Source organism: Lepidochelys kempii, chromosome 10 (assembly GCF_965140265.1).
Source record: "Lepidochelys kempii isolate rLepKem1 chromosome 10, rLepKem1.hap2, whole genome shotgun sequence".
Lineage (NCBI taxonomy): Eukaryota > Metazoa > Chordata > Testudines > Cheloniidae > Lepidochelys > Lepidochelys kempii.
The window spans coordinates 15,255,868-15,279,142 of record NC_133265.1 but is presented as its reverse complement, the minus strand read 5'-3'; the positions used below and the strand labels follow the sequence as shown (position 1 = coordinate 15,279,142).

The window sequence follows — 23,275 nt, the reverse complement described above, 5'->3', positions numbered from 1 at the left end:
TGGGGAGGTGCATCGGAAATTAAAATGGCTACTACCTTATGAATTACCAGGTATAACCAACATGACAATCCACTAGATCAGTGGTTCTCCAACTCTTCGATAGTGTGAGCCCATGTTACAACAGAAAAAAACACTATGAGACCCCCTCCCCTTTAACCAAAAAGGAGGGGAAGTGGTTGTCACCCACCTGGACCTGACCAGGGCCCCTAGGTTGAGAACTCATGCAGTAGACTAGAGGAAGTGACACACTCAGGAAATAAAAGAAGAAAATCTTAATGTATAACGGAAGCAGTTACATTTTTACACCTGGGTTTATTCAGTGTATTAGCTGTGTTCCAGTTTGTGATGCTGTTTGCTTGATATCCAGGATGCTGTGCCATGCAATTTGATATAATGTCCTTTCAATGTGTTTCTTTCGTTATTCTTGTTTTATTAAAAAAAACAAGTTCCCTCAGTTGCATAAACTTCTTATCTGTGTATACTCTTGCTTATCATCTGACCTTAACTGCTCTCCTGCTTTCCACGCTCTGCTCTCGGTTTTGGATCAGTGAATTTCATCATTTTGCTGAACACTTTTTTTCACCAGGTCACTGATTTAAAAGGTTAACAAAATGAGTCCTGCTGATTCTTGCTACGTTGCACTACTTGCCTCACTCTGTCCTGAACTGCTCAATTACCCTTTGTCTTCAATTTCCAGGGCATTTACTGAACCCATAAATTAGCTTTTTTGTGCAGGAAGTGGTCTCATACCATGTCCAAAAATGTATCAATGGGTGTATTCCTTTTATTTATAGCCCAGTTTGTTAGGGTTATTCAAATCTTCTATTACTGATTTGCCTTTTGACAAGCCCTTTTCGATTTCTGCAAACAATCATCCTGGTGCTACAAAAGCACAGCCAGTATATTTGGATTTCCTGCCACCAATTTACTCCCTTAATTATCTGTACTTTCAAGTAATAATGATAGTTCCCTACCCAAACTTCCTGCAAGAGCTATCTCTGTTACTCCCAAACCTTCCATTCTCTTCAATTTGTCCTAAGCGATTAGCATTTCCCAATATTTTTCAGCATTGACTTTCACTTTCCTACCCTTTGTGTTTAAGCTCTGAAATTATTTGGCTTCTTTGTCACCCTTCTTGTATTGTTCTAAAGAAAATGAGAACAGATTATTTCCTGGGGTTTGCCTTCTTTTTTGCAATTCTTTTTTCTTGATACCATTTTTTATTTCTCTCAGTAATTGATCTCTTTCATGCATAGGCCAGTCCTTCACCCTATCCATTTACTTATTCCTTTTCAACTCAGAGTAGCCCAGTTCCCACTTTTCTTTACATGATGGATTCCACACCCCAACCAGTGCTTGGTCTGATCACTTTCGTGGGGCTCAGTCATACCACTGTAGAGGCTGTGGTGTACTGGGGACAGTGAGGAGGTGCACAGCTGAAGCAGTGGTGCTAGCAGGCATATATCCCCAGAGTTGTTTGGGGGTGGATGGAGTATATCACAGGTGTACATAGTTCTACCCCAGCAAAGTCCTGCCTATACCTTCCCCCCATGTCCCTTTCTCTAGGGCATCTAGTGCTGCCAATCCTTCCTCCCCTATTACCTGCAGGCAAATTCTGGCCAACTCCAGTGGAAGTGTGATGGGGTAGGGGGAAGAGAGAGGCTCCCTATATCCACTCTCCCCCACTCACCGTGCCTGGGTTAGCATGCCCCACAATGTATTATGTAGGAAATAAATGAATATCAAACATCATCAGCTATCTTCATGATCTGAACTTCCCTCCTCACATAGCAATTGCTGAGGGCAGCACTGTTCTCTGAGGCCACCATGGAGCAGCTCAGTCATGCAAACCAAATGCCTCCTTTCCAAGGAACTGTGCAACCTTTTGTGGGGTATGTTAACAGCCAGGAACTAGTCCTGTACCTTCTGGCAATTTTCCAAATTGATATTATCTCAGGAATAAGCAGTATTATTCTTGCTTATAATTAGAACAAAATAAGTAGAGCCACCTTGTTAAGACTGACTGAAGATAAGATTTTGGCATTAGCACACCTAACAGGAACACAAAGGACACCTTTTGTAATTCAAAGGTTCCACAGTTCACTTGTAAATACACCATCAAAGCCTTTCTTTTAAAAAAACAAACAAACACAAACAAACAAACAAAAAAACGGGGGTGGGGTGGGGGGGTGAAAGTACCTGCTAAGAGAACTTGCATTGACTAGATCACTTTTAAGGGTCCTTGTCCTCACCTTAGAGGATCCCAACTCCCTTTATCAATATTAATTCAGTTAGCATCACAGCCCACCTGCTCTGAGTTAGGTATGAGCCCATGTACCGGTGGAGGCACTGAAGATCAGAGAGGTGAACTGACTTGCCTAAGGAAACGCTGCAAATTGGTGTCAGAAACAAGAAGAGAACCCAGGAATCCTAATTCTGGATCCCCTCCCCTTCAGCCATTACACAATATTTCCCATACTCCAGGTATAACAAAGTGCTTATGAAAAGAGTGAGCAAAGCAGCAGGTGAGAAGATGGAGAACAGAGGGAAAGAAATGGAACAGAATTTGATTTTATGTAAATCTTTCAAAGTACTTAAGGGCTCTAGTACAGTAGTAAGTTAAATGCTAGTAGTGCAGTGAATTGGAAGGCGGCAAAGACAGCAGCGAGTATGCACTAAGCAGTGAGTTTGCTTTGAGCTTTGAACGGCAGAACCTGCTCTGAGGGGCACTGACAGCCAGCCCTGGTTTTAGCCTATTCTTTACTTTGTCTCTGAAGAATGCCAGTGGAAACTTCGCTGACTATCTAGGAAGAAATTAAAAATGGGCAAAAAGGACCTTATTTTAATGCCTCATCTGAAAGATGGCACCTCTCCTGGACTAGAAGACGTTAGTACTGTACTGCGCCATCAACAATGTGTCGGGAACATAGCACCTGTTAAGTCATGTAATGTCCTCACACAGTACCTTGTATCTGTTGTTAGTATCTGCAGGTTTCCACCAGTGCAACATCAGCTATTATGTTCCTGGTGAATACTGTTTGCTAAAATTGAGGTCCTTTTAATGTAGCAACGTAATAATTATGGAGTCTGGTTCACTGAGCAGGGTATTGGAGTAAGAATGTTTCCAATCTGTTGAACAAATAGGTTTTCTTTTAAGTACTAATATGCATTAGAGTAACAGCATTTCACCTGGTTCAGTCTCCTGGTAAACTGAATGCTGTACAGCTGTGAAAAAAGAGAAAAGCACTTTTTTGTCTTGAGCATTTCCATCTTTGAAACAAACAGCATTGAGATGGGAGTGAAAGCCAGACAAATTACAAAGGAGAGTGGATTTGGCAAACATCTGCACATAAAATAATCCCTCATAGGAATAACATACTGCATTTAAATGATTTGGCAATGCTCTCTACTGTAAGATATACACTCGTGTAATTCAAATATGCGAAGCCACTTTTATTGTGGATCAGGCTCTTTCCTTTTAAATTACACTATGAAGTACTCTTTAGCATTGGGCCAAATAAGTAGTTAATCTCTCTATTACCAGCAAAAATAAACCATTCATGCAGCACTTGGCTTTTAACTCATCATAAGAGAAAAGTTAAGGTCAGCAGTTAACGTAACCAAATGAAGCTGTGTTCTTCACACTGTGTAAGTTTTGACTGGCTTGTACAAAGGATGGAGGAGTCTGTGGCTCTCCCTGACGGTCTCCCAATATTCTTGAGGTGGCTGAAGGAAACAGGACCTGCAGCATATTCGACCGCAACTTGACTCAGAATCAGGAGGAGAGGGATTTTTGTCAGACAGAGGAGAAAAATCAAAGTCAGCTACCTGGAAAGAACATCAAAGAAGGGAGGTCACTTCCAAATCTAGGACTACTCTAGCAAGTGAAAAATCAGAAATGGAGCCAGAGTCAGTTTCTCTCTTAACAGGCCTATTATTTATATTGTGGTACTGTCCAAAATGTTAGTTGCTTTCTAAATATCTAGGAATGGACCTAGCAGTCCCCTCTCTCAGCACAAGAAAATATTGGACAATATTAATGGAAATTCAATTTTAAATGGATTTCCTACTAGAATTTGCACTGCAGCCTGAATCAAATAAGGACAAAGAGCCATGCCATGTGACTTAAATGACCGCTTACAAAGATCAAATTTCTAATAGTGAATTCATGCAACAAACTGCTGTGGAATGAACTACAGACCGAGAATAATTTGGTGAAACTATTCAGTGAATAATTTCAAATATAGCTGAGAAAATCACCTTCTGTTTGTGGGCAATCTGCAACCAGGAAAAAGAGAAACAACAACAAAAAAAGTGGTGGTGGGGGGGAATAGAAATTCATCCAGTGACTTGTTCTGAATTATTTGCCCAGCGCAAAGCAACACGACCCCTGTACCTCCACAAGATCCTTCTGTTGTGAGCTGCTTCGGAAGGTCGTGTATATAACAAATCCCAGCATCACTGAAATCAGGGCAATACATGGCAGGGCGAAGAAAGCCGGGTGAATACCTGGGGAAAGAGCACAAGGGAATGTGTCCAGTATAATATAATGCACTGAGATCAGGCCATTCTAGGTGAAGAAACTTCAAGACTGTGTAGAATGAAAGAGCAACATGCCCTTGGGCACAGCTTATTCTTCCCAAAACACTATTTTTTTAAAAAGCAAATTGCACAGCTGTATCTGAATAGTTTGGTGTATGCTAGATTGTTTTCAATTCTTTGAAACCAGCCTTCACTTTGCCAAATATACTTCCTCTTCCTCCCTCTGCAACCATGTAGCATTTTAAGCATACTTGTGACTACACAGGGGATACAAAGAGTCCTTGAAGCTGCTCTAAAGTAGGCATCTGAAGACTTCCCAAGCTCTTCCCTGAACCTGCCCTAAGTTACGCCAAGAGTTGAATCAGTCCTTTGCTGACCGAAAAAGTGCAGAAACAGGAGACAGAAAAGTGAAATAAAGTTTCCCTGGGTCTCTCCTCACCTCCAGGTGTGCAGAGCATTGAGCCCAGAGAAGTGGAGGAAAAGAGAATACACAGGCTAATCAGAAAATCCATATGCTAAGGCAGGGAGAGATTCCACCGAGTAAGCCTGCTTTGTAAATATATTCTACCTATTCTGTCCCCTAGTGCATGAAGTAAAGCAGATGATATCAGAACAAACCTCACATGTGGCTGGTAAATCTTCTTAACGTGGTTGCCTGGATTCTGAACAGACCATGGGATTCTGCACCTTTAACCTCTAGGCCCCTGGTTCAAATCCAGCCTAAATTTTGTAGCAACCAAAAGTAATTCCCATCTGCTAGCTGTCCGGCAGCTTCAGTGAAATGAGGCGGTGGTCTAAGTCACAGGTCTATTCGACAGGTGCTCGCATCATTACAGCTGGCACTTTTGCTGGCTAGCTCAGGCCAGTGACTGAGGACCAGAATGGGGCCAGCCCTTATGAGAGAACAGGGTGGTGGCGTGGGAGGTTGTAAAGGTCCTTTTCTTCTCCCCTTGCATGGTCTGCACAAAGGCCAGGTGCATAGACAGCTCCTCAGTGTTTGTGTGTATGTTCTTGAGGTGAGCAGGAAAGAGGTGTGGCCAGGGCCCCTTTCACAAGCTTGGGGGATGGGTTGGCTTTGCAGCCCCCAGTGTGAGTCAGTGTCTTAAGGGCGATGGAAATTGAACTACCCTCTTACCCCTTCTCCTGAGAATTTTTAGGCATTCTCTCATCATTGCTCCAGCAGGCTGTCCTGGCCATGCTCTCTTCCCCACAGGGCACTGATCATTTGCTCAGTGCTGACCCCTTACAGATCTCTGAAAACTGGTTTCAGTTCTGGTTGCCCTGTCGCAAAAAGTGTATAACAGAGATTGAATGCATTTTGTACACAAGTCAGTTATCCTATGGAACTCACAAGGTACCACTGAGACTTAGTAGAATTTTAAAAAGGAGTTGAACATCAGTGTTCTGAGAGGAGATTTAAACACAAAAAAAGAACATATAACCTCCATGCTTCAGGGCATAAGCCAACTTCTAGGGCATAAACCAATTTAGGAAGAAACCATCTCTGGGCTGGTTATTCCATAATTGTCCACTAAGAAGCTTTTTGCACTGTCCTCTGAAGTTTTTGCTAGTGGCTACTGTCAAAGGCACATCTAATCTGAGCCAATACGGCAGTTCCTCTGTATCTCGAGTCTCACCTGTTGGCCACACTTTAATCGCATGGTACGTCTGCAACATGTTCACATCATTCTCCACTCTCACGCTGAGACAGTATTGTCCTGCATTACGAAAGATATGGCTCAAATTGTAGGAGGAGCCATTAATCACCACTAGATGGCACTTTTCCCCTTCAAGTGGAATACATTCAGCCTTTATGAGCCAACATAAGGTGAGTGGAGGGCTGAAATGACAAGGACAAAATTCAGCAGAGGCTTGTAAAAATTATTTGAAATAGGAATGCATGAATCATATAGATTAAATAGCACAGGAACTTTGAAAACATTGACGGTTGGTGTAAGTAGTAATATTACACTGAACTAATGCTATGACTAAGTAACTGTACACACATTTATCTACTGAACACTTAACATTTACATAGCCATGGATATTTTATATAGATCTGACCGCCAAATGCCTGACAGGCTAGTGGGGCAGACAGCTTTGTGTACACAACATGAATGACAGTTTCTGATTGCCTAGGCAAGAGCAGCAGGACTCACACACATCGCATCACAATTCAGCACTTACAATTGTAATGGCTCAGCCTACCTTTTGTTGGGAATAATGGACCAAAGTCTCAAGAGGCACAAATCAGTGTTCCTCCCTCGACTTCAGTGGAAAGATACTGATTTACACCATTTGAAAATGTCCTATTACTCACAATGACTTTTTCCCAGTTCTGTTAATACATTAACGAATCCTCATTTCTGCAATAACATGAATTATTCTTATGCCAAAACGTTGCGGGGAGTGGGGGGTGGGGATGAGGGAACGGGGGATGAACAGGGGCTGATGGAATAATTTTCAGCCTATGGGTTTTTGGCAAACATTGACTATTTGTCTTTTGTGCTGTGACACTGATCACCCAAATCATGTGGTATTGTTTTTGTGATGCTGGTAGACCAGGTGCCAGTTTTTGCCAAGTCTGTAGGCATCAGCTGAGCACTGACAGATTCAGAGCTGGAGACCAGACGTAGCTCACCTGTATGTTAGTGTTGTTGAAGACAGGTGTTAGACTTGTAAGGATGGGTTTAGTGTTTAGATTCTATAAAATGCTTGTAAGTTACTGCATGCATTAATGCAACTTGCAGTGTCTGCATCCCATGCTATAAAGGTAATCTATAAGTTTTGCTTTATAATTGTAAAGATGCCAGCTCTGAACTTGTAAACTCAGACAGGAGGAGTGATTCCCCTCCCACTCATGAAGGAGAACTATCAAGACTAAGGCTGTGAAAAAACACCCCCCTGAGCAACAAAAGTTTTAGTGCTGAAAAGCACCAGTATAGACAGCGTGATAAAGCTACCACTTCATTTGGGGTAGTAAAAATCAGAGATCTCCAAGGTCAACCTGGTTTAGCCCTAACAGACATTCAGTGGACAGATTACTACATCTCTGTCATCTTTGGAAACCACAGACTGTAACTCATTTATGTCTACATGTTGCCTGCTTTAACCTGTAAATAACTCATTTCTTTTTCTTACTTAATAAATCCTTAGTTAGTTTACTATAGGATTGGCTACAAATGTTGTCTTTGGTGTGAGCTCTGAGGTAGAAATTGACCTGGGGTAAGTGATTGATCACTTGCAACTGGGAGCAACTTGAATATTTTGTGACCTTTGGTGTAAGTGACCATTTATCCCTAAGTCCAGCTTGCCTGGGTGGCAAGATAGACTGGAGTGCCCAAGGGGCCTGCCTGTGTCTTCATGGTAAGACTGGTATAGTACTTCAGGAGTTCACATTTGTTACTAGATTGGTGAAATCTAATTATAGAACATACCACAAGTTTGGGGTGTCTGCCCTGCTTTTTGACAGTCTGCCCTGAGGCTGGCACTCATGATTGTGAATCATTCCACACAGAGTGACAGTTTTTGCTTGGTTGACTGTAAATTTTGAGACCGGATAATAAGTAAACTTCTGTTACTATTTTTTTGGATGAATAATCATTTGGGCTAAAATCTGTGAATTCACAAATGTTTTCCTGAATACCGGGTAGCTGTCTGAATGGACATGAATAATATGATACTATTATTAATAGAAAACTAAACTTTGATTCCTTTATTTCTTTATGAAAATTTGTTATGATCAGGTTGTTTTGTTTGTTTGTAAGTCAGTTCCACTTACCATTATGAAATGCTGTAAACATCTAAGAAATGTATTTTAAAAATTGAAAACCATTAGGACTCCTAAAGTATTTGGTGTTGGCCACATTCAGAGATGGGATACTGGACTAGAGTGACCTTGGGTGTGATCCAGTCTGGAAATTCCTATGTTCCTAACTTTTAGTCATAATTCAACCCTAGCAATGAGGTCAGAGAATAGAATTCATATGTAAACATCCTGCACACAAACAGAAGTGGATGTCTATTATCATTTTCATCACTTTCATGGTATGCTACATAATTAGCCTTTCCTTGATCATCATCATCATCACATTCCACAGCCAAGACTGAAAAGGAATCCCCTCTAGATACTGGAGGGGAAAAACTTGTTCCACAGCCTGAAGATATACCTTGGGGTCCATTCCTGCATTCCTTCTTATCCAAAACACCCATTCATTTTGGAAGCTTTGGGTCCTTTGGCCTGTTTGGTTTTATCGGAGCTTACAAACTAAGCAGGACCCAGAAGCACTCTGATAGGAAACCTTCAAAGGAAACCCAAGATGCTGCAAGAAGTGGTGCTGGCGATGCATAATAGGTGCATGTCTCCTTGAACAATGCGCCGGGGTACTGCCTTTTGGATTAAATGCGAAACTGAGGTCCTAACTGTCTGTGGCGATTAACGATCTCATGTGGTTTTTAACAAAAGTAGGAGTATTAATCGTAGAGCCCAGGCCAAATTGCACCTTGCTGGATTACATTCTGCATACCTAGATGCTCCTGCAGTTTTATCTAGACAGAAACTGTCTTCATGTCACATAGGAAGTGAAAACTCTTACTGTCTCCAGATAAAACTGCAGGAGCAGCTAGGTATATAGAATGTAATCAGGTTCCAATCCTTTGTGCTCCAATCCTTTGAGGTGCTGAGTGCCCTCAACCACCACTGACTTGCACGGGATGGTTAGCACCTCACAGGATTAGGTCCTTTAACACCTGCTTCATTCCACCCCTCATGTATCTGGATTTCAGGGGCAAGTGAAAGGATCTTCACAAGGGTACATAGGAACTTTAGGAATAGTTGGCATGAAAGGTGCTGGAAAGGTAAAACGGTATTATAAAAAATGTGTGTCTCTATTTTTCATCCCTTCCTCAACTAAGGCAAGCAGAAATGGACTTCATTCCCAGAGGTCAGAAAATGTTATTTTTCTTGTTCCATGGACAATAAGAGAGGTCAATGTCTGTGATTCTGTGACACACCCAGGGTTTTCATGTGTGTTCTCTGCTCATAAAAAGACCATACAAGAGCAACAGATGAGCTCAACACAACTATTTGGATTAAAGGCTTGGCAAAGGTAATAAAGCTTGTAAATCACAGCATCGTCTTAAAGCAATGTCAGAAAGCTCTTTATTTGCTAGAAATACATCAACGTACACCACCATTTCCACAATGTTTTGGCCATACAGCTTTTTGCTGTGTTTTGCTTGTGCTCTTTATTTACATTTTTCAGACCTTTGCGCTACATGGTTCTGCAGAGGCTCATCTGCTGCTCTCTGGACTTCAATTCTGATGATAAACTTAGCCTTTCTTGATCCTTTTTATCAACATCCACTCCTCCAACCCTGCAGCACATTCATTGCTGAGTGAAGAAGTCAGTTTGTGCGTGGCTCACTTTGAATTCTGCTTCTGTCATAAAAATCCCATCCCTCAGGCCAGATTTTAACTAGACCAGTTTATTTATCATTCAGTGCTGCTTTATATCACCCATATTCTTTTGAACATGTTGGTGCTATTTCTTCCACTAGAGTTTAAAGTTTGATTGGGTTGTTCATTCTAAAACCCGGTTTCAGGGGTCTAAAATTCACCTACCAAACAATTTTTACAATTTATGTTAATTTACACGCAATGTAGGCCCTGCACCTGAAAATGTGTAAGCCCATGAATAGCTCAAGAGCAGTCCTGCTTGATTCAACAGAGGATGACTTATGTGCAGGCAAATTACCAGTGATGTCCTGGTGTCACAAAGTTTGGGCACCTGGCAGGAGCCTTACATACACCTGTACTCGTGCTACTGTCCTCCATTTGCAATGCACACAGCAAGGCTGTATCAACCCAGCCAGCTCTCACAGGCAGGCCTGGCAAGCCTCACTCACTGGGAGGAAGACTTATTGCTGTGGGATAAATTTTAAGCCAGCGTTTGTTCAGTATCTCTCTCTGCTGATGAAGGATTTTGTTACGTGTTTCAACAAGACATTTCAAAACTCCTTCCCTATCTGAAAAGACCTTCTTCACTCAGACTGTCACACAGCTTGACAGAGCATCTGCAAGGCTAAACTTGTGTGTGCCACTCTCGTGTTCCTATAGCCTTGAACCTTTAGTCCCAATGCACCACTAAATGCACCAAAGTGGTGCATTGGGAAGAGGGCCGAGACCAACCTCTGCACTGTAATCTTTCTCTCCCCCCCAGAACCAGCTGTCTTTGGCTAACTTCTTCACTACTATCCAGTACTTTCGCATGCAGATGACATTTTCACTCCTCCCCTTCTGGGTCTACTGCCGCTCAGACTCTTCTTGCCTGCTGCTGTTACCTGGCTGAAACAGCATCCTAAACTTACCACCCCCTAGTGTCAGCCCTGGTATGTCTATTGGTTAGTGTGCCCTACATGCGGTGTGCAGGTTTCTTAGTGATAGGGATCAACGAGAAAGAAAAGTCCAGAGCACAGTTTAAAAAGCCCCTTATTTTCCTTCCTTTTTTCTGCTCTCTGTTTCTCTTCTTATTGTCCTCTTTGATCTTCATTAACATTTGTGTTGTGTGTAAAGCACTTGGGGATTCGCTGCAGAGAAGTGCAGTTTATTAATATTCTACATTCCTGCAACCTATTGCAGTATGAGAGATTTTTAGAGTCACGAACAAGTAATGTGCAGTAATAACTTGTTCATAGAAAATATATCTTTCTAGGGATCAGTTCTGTAGCATGCACCCTGGGGAAATCAGAAGGAAAAAAACAACAATTTTTTTATAGCAAGGGATATTTGTGTGTTACTTACCTGCCATTGATATGTAGAGATAAACTTAAGTTTTCCATTACACGAGTCTCTCTGGAGCCTATGACATTTATACTTTTAACACCATCTGGAACGAACAGTGTGACAAAGTCATGAAACTGTGGCTTTAAAATCAAAAACAATTTCTTGTTTTACCATGAAAGTTTAATTTTTATGCACTTTTCTATGCTTTCTTATTTTAGTCACATCAGAGATATTTATTTATTATTATTATTTCTTTTGCTAATAAATAGAATAGCTTCAGGTCAACTGGTATGTTTTGTCAGTTATCTTTAAAAATTACAATTGATCATTTTTATTTTTAGGCTTGGAAAGATTAGATTTCTATCAGTAAATGTTGATTATACCATATACACATAAACCGACAGAAAATTTCCATCAATGATAATTAAAATTTACAGATAGGCAAAGTAAGAAAAGTGCTGCCTGAAAAAATATTAGAGTTTGATTTTAGGATATTTACTTTGTATATTTAGACAATGTGATGTTGACAATTTGTGTTTTAACCGTTACAAGCATTAGGTTTTTGAATCTCAACATCTACTGTCATTAAATAATTATGGTCCGACCCCACCATTGTCTGTACCTCCCCCCAATAATTTCCTGCATCTGTGAAAATGTAAATCTTTGAAATCTAAAAAAAATGCTTAACAATAAACATTGATATTATCTGCTGAAATTATCAAAAAATAAAAATAGAATTCTGCCAAGCCTAATTTCATGCATTTATGAATTGCCCTTTGCTATGGCCTCTGGGTGCCAAAGCAAACATAAACTAGCCTCATGTAGAGCTAATCAATATAATTAATGTAAATAGAGCCATTACACAATTTTTAAAATAATGATTACAAATACAAATTATTTTTGTAAGGTTTAAATTTTGCATATTTTTTTTAGCACAAAACGTATTTGAAAATTTTCATTTACTAAAAACCAGGTTTTTGATACATGAAAATCTTTAATAATGGTTATGATTAAAAATTGCAGATTAGAAACCTTATAAATAATTTAATTAAAAATGAAAGATTTAGAAAATGACAAGTTTTTCACTGAGTGTTTTCTTTTAAAAAGGGCTGTTTTGATAATAATAAAACTGGTCATTTGAAGAAAAACCTGAAAAGCTCTGTTAATAAACTATAGGTCTGATACAATGCTTTATAAAAGATCTCCATATTCTGTTTAATTATCATGCTCAATTTATGGTCTAGACTAGGGATCGGTTTGCCATCCCCGGCCAATAGGGGCTGCGGGAAGTGGCTGCCAGCACATCCCTTGGCCCGTGCCGCTTCCTGCAGCCCCTATTGACTGGGGACGGTGAACTGCGGCCAGTCGGAGCTGTGATCGGCCGAACCTGCGGACGCTGCAGGTAAACAAACCGTCCCGGCCCGCCAGTGGATTTCCCTGACGGGCCGCATGCCAAAGGTTGCCGATCCCTGGTCTAGACACTACATTATACTACAGCTTGTGCAACAATACAGGAAGTTCTATTTTGTGCATCCAACACCATTTATAATTACCCAGCAACTCCAACTCGGTGATGAAATCTCCCATTTTCTGCACAATCTTTCTTTCATGTGTAGCACTCTCAATTTGCTCCCATTCAGCTACAACTTTGAGATGTACCTTGCAATTCCCTGCCGTAGAATAATTATAGTAGACAAAGGGTTCTTCAGTTACCAGCTGAGTTCTATGGGTAGCATGAAAAGATTTAGAATCAGCATCACCTCTGTTTAGAAACTGTTTGCATCAGACATTTTAGATACATGAAGGTCTGAGTCTTTGTTACACTAATAAAAATCAGGACTAACTCCCCAGAAGTTCATGGAGTTATACTTATGTCAAACTGGTGAAAGTGATATCAGAATTAGGTCCACCAGTATGTTTTTCTTACTTTGTTTAAGTTTTTCAAGGAAAACAATGGCACAATCATCCCTAAATATCATTAATGGGTCAGAATTTGAAAGGGTGATAATGATCTAATATTTCTTTTATTACAGTCATTAAAGCAGGGGTGCCACCAGAAAACTAAATTTTTTAGTAAAAGAATATGGGCCACTATTTACAAAAATCAAACCTGAAATGTACGCTCACACACATTCATGCCAGAAGTGCTTATGCACTCATCCAATCAGAGAATAGAAACAGTACCATGTGACTATCTAAGGTATTTATAGATGACCAGTCATTGTCATATCTAGTTACTGTTCAATAACAACCAAGGAAAAGAATACAATTGAATGTTCAAATTTATTTAAAATGAGAAAATTTCAATCTGCTCATGGAGATTCTGTAAGCAGAAAAATATGCTCAAGTCATTAACTATATTATTTACTATGAATTATTCGTTCAGCTCTATGTATTTGCACTAGCATACCCTCTCTAACTAAACATGGACTTTAACCTAAAAACACCCCTGCGTTTTGGGGAAGCTCAGCATACATGAGCACCTGAGCATCACAATGAAACTTGGAGACAGATCCTCGGCCAAAGCTTATTTTTAACTGTTTGTGAGCTTCTAGACTCTCTGAAGATTGTGAGTGTAGGAGTGTGTTACACATCCTTACCAGAAGCATCCGGAGCCTTTGCATAAATAAACAAACAACTGGACATACCCATCTCCGAAATCCCAGTTGTAGATGAATGATGCTGACTTGAAATAATTACTCGGATCATGCAGAAAGAAAGAAATCAGGGTCAGAGTGTCTGTGGCAGAACTCGAACCTTGTTTGACAAATGTTCTGTTGTCTTCTATTTGTGCAATGGTAAGATTCCCTACTATAAACTCTGCAGGAGAAGATGATAAAGGAAGAACAATGAGACTATATTTCACTTTCATAGCATTACTTACAAATCTCAAAGCCCTGTTTAAACATTAATTATTTTAATCTCTCAACATCCCTGTGAGGGTGGGTAAGCATTTTTATATCTATTTCACAGATTGGTAAATTTAGGTAAAGAGATTACATGATTTACGCAAGGTCACACAGCCTGCAATACAATCCAAGGGGGAAAATCTTGGCCCCATATAAGTCCAGAAAAGTTTTGCCATTGACTTTAATGGGACAATGATTTCACTACAGAAGTCCTGACTCCCTGTCTCTTGACCTAACCAATACACACTCTCTCTAAAACAAAGTATAGGAAAAGAAAATTTTAACTATTGTGAATGACTGACATGCTATACACAATCCCATAATGATTTAAAATACAGTTATACAATGTCAAGTGATTCCGTGCAAACAGCATAGTGAAGTTCGAAATATCATGTCTCTCAGTGCTAATATCCTCATATTTGCTTGGTTTATAGGCTGAAAGATGTTCTAGGGCTATTTATACTGCATTTAAAAACCTGCCGCTGGCCTGTGCAAGCTGACTCATGCTGATAGGGCTCAGATTTGCGAAGCTGTTTAATTTCAGTGTAGACATTCGGGCTCGGACAGTGGCCTGAGCTCTGGGACCCTCCTAGGGTTGCCAATTTTGGTTGGATGTATTCATCACATGACATAATCTTTAATGAAAGATTAATCTTTATATCCTGGAGACTCCCGGCCAATCCTGGAGGGTTGGCAACCCTACTCCCACCTCACAGGGTCCTAGAGCTTGGCTCCCGCCTGAGCCCACATGTCTGCACTGCCATTAAGCAGTCCTGTGAACCTGAGTCATCTGGCATGGGCCAGCCACGGGTTTTTAACTGCAGTGCAACCTGTGATATAAGAAATTGGGCTGGAATCTCTCTAGATCATGCATAATCATGATGATCATATTCCAAGGGATAAGCTCATGATAGATAACGAGACAGATTAGACAGATCACCTGTAACATATTTTGCTATCCAGTGGCAGATTAGCCATTGGGACAATCGGGCAGTGTCCAGGGGCCCCGGCCAATTGGGGCGCTCCTAGGCTCCATGAACCCAGCGCTCTGAGAGGGGTTGGTATGTAGGGGCTTGCCCTGCTACCCCCACCCGCCTGGCACTCCTGTCAGGGAGCGGGGTTTGGGCCCCCACTTGCTCTGGCCCTAATCTGCCTCTGCTGCTATCTTGTTAACAATTCTCTTGATCGGCAAACAAAGTTAGAATGAAACTCACTCTTCCAGACTGGGACTGACTCTGCAGAACTAACCGGAGACAAAACTAATACAGACTTATTTTTTATTCTGGAGCTTTTCCTTGGGCTCTACAAAGCCAGTGCCTGAGGGCCTGCTTGCTTGGGGAAACTAGCAAGGTAAAGGCGAATCTTAGCTTTCATAGGTAAAAAAGTTTCTCCTCCTTTTCCTTGTGAAGATAGCCTTGAAAACATAAGCCAATGGAACCTGAGGACCGAGGTTGAAAGGAATAAGCAGATGGGCTCTGCTTTGGCAGTAAGAGAAAGGAGAGGACCGAAAGATCCTGTGCACGCATTCCAACGCATCGTGTAAGATGGCTTGGTTAAGTTTGAGGTATTTCTCAAAGAATGATCTCACTAACCCTCCCCAAAATGTTGTTCCCTGTGGCTAGTACTATGATCCTGATGGATGAGAATCGGTTATGTTTAGGGATGATGGAGAAAATCCTTTCACAGGCCCACCCAACAATCCTGAGGAGGGGTCCACTGGACAGTAAAATCAGATCATGTGACTCTAAATAGACACATGATCAGGTCTGTTGAGCGTGTAAGCTCTTTAGGGCAGGGACGTCGTCTGTTCTGTTTGTACGCTGCCTTGCATAATGGTCCATGACTGAGCTCTTGGGTGCTATGATAATCAGGGGTGAAAGTGGGCCAGTACGGTGTACCGGTAAAAAGTGGCTGCCGGTACTGGCCTGTACACAGCCGACGTTAAAGCTTAAGGACCCTGCTTAAAGCGCTGCTGCCTCAGCGCTTTAACATCGTTGCCCCTCCCCTCTCACCCCCGGGCTGCTGATGGTGGGGGCCAAAAGGAGCAGCTGCTGCGGGGCTGGCGATTTAAAAGGGCCCGGGGCTCTGGCTGCCGCTGCTGTAGCCCCAGGCCCTTAAAATCGCCGCTGGAACCCTGGGCGGTGTGGGCCAGACAGCGCGGAAGGGCTGGCTGGGGGACGCTGACCCGGGCCCCGCTCCTTCCGCCCGAGGCCCCGCCCCTTCCAGGGGCCTGGAGCCAGCCCCCATACCGGTAAGTGTTGAATGTTACTTTCACCCCTGACGATAATACAAATAATAACAGAAGTGATATTTTACATAGTCTCACTTGAGACTGTAGCCACGCCTTCAACTGTGATCCAGTGATAGTTATTCAAAATACTTTTATACAAAGTATAATAGCTCAACCACGCCAATGGCCTCATGTTATTCCTGCTTCAATCATGACTTGTGCATAACTTGGATGTGACTGATAAAAGGGGAAACTTGTAGATTGCTGCTGCTGGAGGTCAGCTGAAGTTTGGAACTAGATATGCTGAGCCAGTGTCACAGCAACAATCTGAATCTTCAGGAATCTAGATTTCACAGAATAAAAATGGCCGATCCATACCGGGCTCACTCTAGCTTTTGTGAGCTACAACTAGCAGAAACATGTGAAGTACAACTGCTCAAACATGAGGTTTCTAGCATGGTTTCCTTGAGCAGTGGGCACAGGGATTTTTTTTGTAAGGGAGCATGTTACTGATTTTCTGTCTTAGGTAGTATACAGCATGGTCTGGTGACCACAGCTCATGGCAAAAAATCTCTCTGTCCACCAGTCAAAGAAACTGTTCTAGAGCCCTGCTAGTAGAAGCCATGTTAAACATGGGTGTAGCTAGCACCATTCTGAATCCCAGAATACACAGCGCCTATCTCAGTGGAATGTGTGAAGACTTGAACAAACTGTTCTAAAGATATTTTACCTGTAATGTGAAGCATTGTGACGCTTTTGGCGATGGGCTGACATAACCAACAGTGTGTCTCAGTTGCCCAGACAGAAATGGGAAAGTCTCCAGAAAATTCACCAGTCACTGTAATCGTAGAGTTAAATCGCTGCTCTGATTTCTCAATCAAAGTCAGAGGGGTGAAAATCCAGTTAAAATGATAGGACTTTAGGTCACTAATGAATGCAACATCATCAGTCTTCATACTCAAGCTGGCCTGAATTGTAGCTTGAGCTCCCGTTGTGATGGGACCATTGTTGTTGATTTTCAGAACATACTGCACTGTAAAATCAGAAAACAAAAGTCGTTGTGTTTTTTATATATATATTCTCCCTCTGATCAAACATGTGAAAAAAGTATTAACATGCTGTAATTATGTGGTTCTAGTGCCCGATGGCACTAAACACAGTCAGGTCTCTGACCAGGCTCTGCACCTTGGTATTTAAAAATATATGTATAAACATGATTCTCCTCTCTCGCTCCATGACTAGTTACATGTTATTTAGAATTAAAATAATTAGCAATGAAAAACAAAAATTTTCATAGGAATGGGTCCTGGAAATGTTAAAAAATAGAGAGGGGCCCAAACCAAACTGCTAGATCAGAATACTCACAAAACTTTGGGGAAGTTTAGATCCAGATTTGGACCTTGCAGTTGGTTAAATAAAAGTGTATACACAGAAAAGGGGCCAAACGTATCTGTGAAGTAATAAAGCCTCCCCGGCTTTGTTTGACTTCTGAGATGTTAAAACAAATCCTTCCTGATAAGGGTCTGTTCCAAGATGTGCAAACTCCTTCCATTTTAGGATTATTTCTCTCTTTCTATGTCACCATGTACAAGCCTGAACACACTTTTTACACCAACTTTGTATGGTGGGGAGAAATAAACCTTTGTGTAGTTAAGAAAAAGATTCTGTGCAGAGGAAAATGCAGGCTTCAGAGATCAGCTGGGCCAAGCTCCCTTAAAGTAGTTTGTAATTTTAAAATATAGGGGCAAATTTAGTCCTGGTGGAAGCAGGCACAAACTTGGTCCAGATTTTTAAAGGTACTTGGGCGCCTAAAAATGCAGATAGGTGCCTAGAAGGAGTTTCAAAAGTGCCTACGTGGCTGACTCCCGCTGAAATCAATTGGAATTAGGCACCTAGGTGATTAGGAAAATTCCACTAGTTGCCTAAGTACCTCTGTACCTGCATTATAATTGTTGGTGTTTCAGCTTCTTATCACCAGGGCAGAATTTGTCTTATGGAAATGGGTGTGATGATTTGGTCTGGGGAAGTAATTACAGAGCCAGTCTCTGAATTTGAAACAAGACCAGTTTTACTTTAAGCCTATAAAAATAACAAGCATTATTCCATTGTGGCTTTTTCCGTGCAAGCCAAAAACTGAAGCATGCATGTTATATGGACATGCCAACTCTCACAAGTTTATTGTGAGAGAGGCGATCGCTACGTCAAATGAAGCCTCGCTCATGACCTTGTGATAGAACTCTCAAATCTCAGGATTGTTTTTCTACCCTGGCTGGGTGGGGCTCATTTTCAGCCTTGGGTGGCTGTTCCCCTAGCATTCTGGAAAGTGGGAGAGGGGACCCTACTGCAGCCCCCAGAGGCCTGGGAAGGGGGAAGAGGAGCAGAGGTGAGACTAGGAGGGCTACTATGGCCAGAGGGCAGCAGGAGGGCTGAAGTGAGGGGTGGTACGGTGGAGGTCTGTATTGATGGTAGGTTCTGAGCATATGGGGTGAGTGCTGGGAGGCTGAACTGAGGGTGCTGGGGGTCAATGGGGAAGGGGGCTGAACTGATGGGGTGGTGATAATGAGGACTGGGGAAGTGAACTGAGGGGGACTGAATTGTGGGGGTTGGGTGGGGAGAGAACCGATGGAGGACTGGGGGCGGGATTAAGTACTGGGTAGGTGATGGGCAGATGTGGGGGTGAGAGCTCCTGCAATAGGGGCCAAAATCACCTTATCCAGCACAGGTGGGAGAGTGGGCAATTGTTAAATGCACACACCCTGGGGATGGGCAAGGGGAGTTCAAAAACCAAGAGACTGACCTAAACAACACAATACCATCTTCTTTAAAATGTCACAATTTTGGTGGCCAATCTCATGATTTTTGAGGGTCCAACTCATAATTTTTTGTGTTTTGCAATTTGGCAATACTGTACAAGTTAATATCATAGTACTTCGCTCAGAGAATCCCTTTCCCCACCTGTATTCACTCTTCCTGCTAGTGTTGGGTCAGGCTTTTGTAGCCACAACTCCATTTCCTCCAACCACCTGCTTCATTTAAAAAAATAATAAATAAAAAGACCACAACTCCAATGCAAAGAATAAATTTTGTGTGAGCGGATCTGATGCTGTTCTGCAGACCTCATTTTTATAAATAGAGTCATTGCTAGCTACACCCTTCCCTTAATCAGTGTTTTCCTGAGCACAGTTTTGGCTTGAAGATGTGTCCATAAAACCAGGTACGTGTTACAGGTTTAATCCCCTTATTTCCTTATTAAACCCAAGAAAAATACAAGTTTTTCCTTTAGTCTTATGTGTATGAAGGAGAACATACTTTTTTGTTTTTGGTCCTCCATTACTAACCTTTCCTCTCTCTACTTCTCCCAGCCTGGGAAAGAACCAGTCTAGGGCCCTAATGTAAAGGAAACATCCACAACCTAAATTGCATACGCTAGTGAAGGTTGGCCCTGTATTCCAGGGCAATGAGAAAGTGGGGGGGGGGAAGGGAAACCCAAGCCCTTGTGGAATGGCTGGGAGTAGAAAGAAACGTGGTGGTGCAAAACTGGAAAAACTGAACTCCTTCCTGATGCAGGTGACCTTTTAAAAGCCTAAATGGAGAGATGTCTCCTATTTCTCTATGAAAATTAGACTTAGCTCACTGTCCATTTTGCTGAAGCACAAATGGAGGAAAATAGCAGAAATCAGGGGAGGATATCAAAAAGACACTGGGGAGGGATCTTATTGAAGTATGATAACTGAGCGAGAGGGGGGTTAAATGACCAGCTCAAGGTCATACAGTGCATAAGTGGCAGAGTGGAGTATTTAACCCCGCTCTCCCGACTCACTTCTCCTCATACCATTTGATGTAAGATGCAACACATCAATGTTAGGAAGGAGCAAAGGGAGAGGCAGGCTATCTTAGTCATTTGTGACTCACTGGGTGCAATAGCAGTGAGGGAGCAGAGATGCTTTACTGCATCCCAATTAGGAAGGAAATCTAGAAGGGGGCTGACAGACTCATTCTTGTCTGAGATCCCTTCCTCCCAGATTTGCCAAGCCGCACCCTGAAGAGGAGGTGGGAGCTGAATGAGGTTTATGGCTTAAAAAGGGCAGTAGTAGCTGCACCTCCCTCCCCCCTTCTGATCCGTGAGAGAACTTGCTCATTATTGCCAGCCCCACGGGGAAGGTGTCCCTTGTGGGTACAGCTCCCTTCACACCTGCTCCAGCCATTCAAGCAGGATGAATGATTACACAATCCACTGCAGAACAGGAAAACAAAAAGTCTTCCTTATAAATAACCAGTGTTCAAGCTAGGAGGTTTAAACACATCTCCTTCAGTTTCAGAGTAGGGTTTTATCACTCTTCAGGGAAACAGAAACCTAGCACTGCAGAAATTAGCAATGGGAAAAAGATCTCTCATCTAATCTGTTCCCCTGCAAATGCAGGACTGTTTCCGTATGTAGGATAAATATGACACTGCAAACCTTGCTGCAAATGCAGGTAGAGTATTTGTTTTCATGCAAACGCTAGGAATGCTAAGTTGCTTGGAGCTTGCCTGGAAATAAATGCTCATTCTGTGTTTACAGCAGCATAAGATTGCTTGTCAGGACTGCTTCTAATGACCCCTGGCTCATTAGCCCTGTATTGAGAAAGGAGCAGATCTACCTTACCTGCTGCTGACTTGAAATGGAAAAGGAACAGCACCATGCAAGTCACTTGGAGGATGCTCGAGGTGAAAAATGCCAGGGCCATTTGTAGTCAGTGTGCCAAGAGAAAGCTGCTGCTGTCTGTTCAGCTCCGATAGCCAGACTTCATCTTCCAAGTGGGCTCCAATTTGTCTTTATGCTGGGGAGGAGATGGGGAGCAAGCAGCCACTGCTGCTGTCCCCTAGAGGCAATGTAGGCGTACTGCATTGTCTAGTATTTTTTTTTTTTTTTTTATTTTCTCTGTACATTGTTTACTTGGCAAATCCTGGCTACACCTAACCAATTTAGAAAAATTTTTATTAGGTTTTGTTACGGGCATTTGTTATTAGACACCTGTTTCAACCAACAGATTAGAAAAACGAGGCAGAGAAAATCCCTATCTGGGGTGCTAACGAAAAGCTCCTAGAGCTGCAAGAATTTTGAAAACAAAAATCAGTTTTCTGGTAATAGAATAAATGTATTGGTATGTTTGGCCATGTGTATCTTGCAGAATTTTGTATAAAACACTGTATAAAAATCTACAATAGACTGAAGCTGTGCAAGGCTTAATATCCCATTAGAAAACAGGTGAAGTACTCTGCCCATCTACTGTATCATATTCTTGATGGTAGAGGGAAAAAATGCCACCTTAAAAAATCTTCCCAAAACAGATGAGTGATGATTTTTTCTGAGTCATACAGCTAATAATACAATACAAAGCAATAACATTTCAGGACCCATTCCTGCAAGCCCATAACTCTTTGAATGTAAGTAGACTCATTGAACAGACTGGGACTACTCCCATGCATCGTTACAAACACATGGGCGTTTGCAGGATAGTACCTTATTTTGTATTAGCTCTTTCATACAAACTGGGTGACAATAGGGTTTTGGAGAATCATGGGAGGCTGGGTAAGATGAGTTACTTTTAATAAAAGATATTTTATTGTAAAATAGTCCAAAGCATAGATTGAGAGAGATGAGCTCAGTACAAAATATGATATCCCGTTTAGTATTAACTGATTGCTCCCTGCAGTACAGTTTGTTGCAAATCGAGTTTCTGAACTTGACTACTGCCTGGGAAATCTTCTCCGGCAACCCACCTTCCAATGTTTATACTCTATTCCCTTGTATTTTCTATTCTATACCCTGCTCATCACCATAGTAATCAAGAGCCACTGAATCAGCATAGCTGACTTTTCAAAAGAAACCATTGGGCAGAAACAAGTTTTGCCTCCTTAGCTAGGGTAGTTGCTGAAGATTTTGCTTTCATTCAAATCCAGTTATTTGGTCCAGTCCAGTTCTGTGGAAGACTATATACAGGTACCTCGCCTGTGGATCTCCAAGCACTTCACAGAAGGAGTGGGGTGGGATAAAACGTATTACCCACATTATAGACCAACAGGGTTTCACAGTAGTTGAGTTTCTGCGTGCTTAATTCAGCAGCAGGCTGTCAGCTTATCTACCATCTCCTTTCTGCTCACGTTTTTAGGGGGAAAGCGTATTGTTTCCGATCCTTTGAAGCATCTTTCTTCTACATGTAAGGGATTTAGAGCCGGGGAGAACACAGCGCCTTTCGTTTTTAACCTCCCCACTGTCCCCCTCTGTCACACAGTCTTGAGTCTGATGAAGTGGGTTTTAGCCCAGGAAAGCTTATGCCCAAATACAGGTGTTGGTCTCGAAGGTGCCACCAGGCCTCCTCGGCTGTTTTTGCGGATACAGACCAACAGGGCGACCGCTCCGGAGCCCGTCTTTGCTGGCAGAAGCTGTGGCTTTAACAGCAGGGCGGCTCCGCAGCGGGAGGGGCGGCTCTGGCCGGGAGGTCACGGTGGGCCTGCTGCTGGGAACTGACGGGCTCCGCAGCTTCCGAGGGTAAACGCCGGTGCGTGGGTAACCCACAAGCCCGGGCCCGAGCTGGAGGGGCTGCGGATGCCATCGGCCGCGCCGCGCCGCCGCCACCAGCTTGTGGCCGGAGGGGCTGGGCTGGGCTGGGAGCCCTGCGCCGGGTTCTCGCCCGTCGCGCGGGGGTTGGGAGGCCGGAGCTCTTGGTGCCTGGCCGGGGGCATTGGGGCTGGGCAGCCCCGGGCCCCCCGCTGGCTGACTGGTTCGGGCGGGGCGGGGCCGGGTGGGGGGTGCTGGAGAGAGGCTGG

At 42.6% G+C, this 23,275-nt stretch overlaps 2 protein-coding genes across 5 annotated transcripts in view; one reads left to right on the top strand and one right to left on the bottom strand.

Annotated features, from left to right (window-relative positions):
* Positions 1-280: 280 nt before the first annotated feature.
* TMEM130 (transmembrane protein 130) lies at positions 281-23,262 on the bottom strand. 2 transcript variants are annotated; one of them, XM_073362126.1, is made up of 8 exons: positions 21,111-23,256; positions 17,196-17,498; positions 13,975-14,146; positions 12,880-13,049; positions 11,345-11,429; positions 6,180-6,382; positions 4,397-4,509; positions 281-3,828 (listed from the first exon to the last, which is right to left on the bottom strand). In XM_073362126.1, the coding sequence occupies exons 1-8, from the start codon at positions 21,190-21,192 to the stop codon at positions 3,640-3,642; spliced, it is 1,317 nt and encodes a 438-aa protein (XP_073218227.1). In that variant the 5' UTR covers positions 21,193-23,256; the 3' UTR covers positions 281-3,639. The 2 variants fall into 2 exon arrangements, 1 of the variants encoding a protein (XP_073218227.1); XR_012161122.1 differs by having other exon boundaries at positions 3,741-3,828; positions 4,261-4,509; positions 21,111-23,262.
* TRRAP (transformation/transcription domain associated protein) overlaps positions 22,872-23,275 on the top strand; it is a 154,730-nt gene continuing 154,326 nt past the window's right edge. For 2 of the 3 annotated variants that reach the window (XM_073362108.1, XM_073362105.1), the window contains exon 1: positions 22,872-22,997. The gene's annotated coding sequence lies outside the window, so the exon portion shown is untranslated. Of the gene's footprint in view, positions 23,008-23,275 lie in introns of all 3 variants that reach the window. The other variant, XM_073362109.1, reaches the window with a different exon arrangement.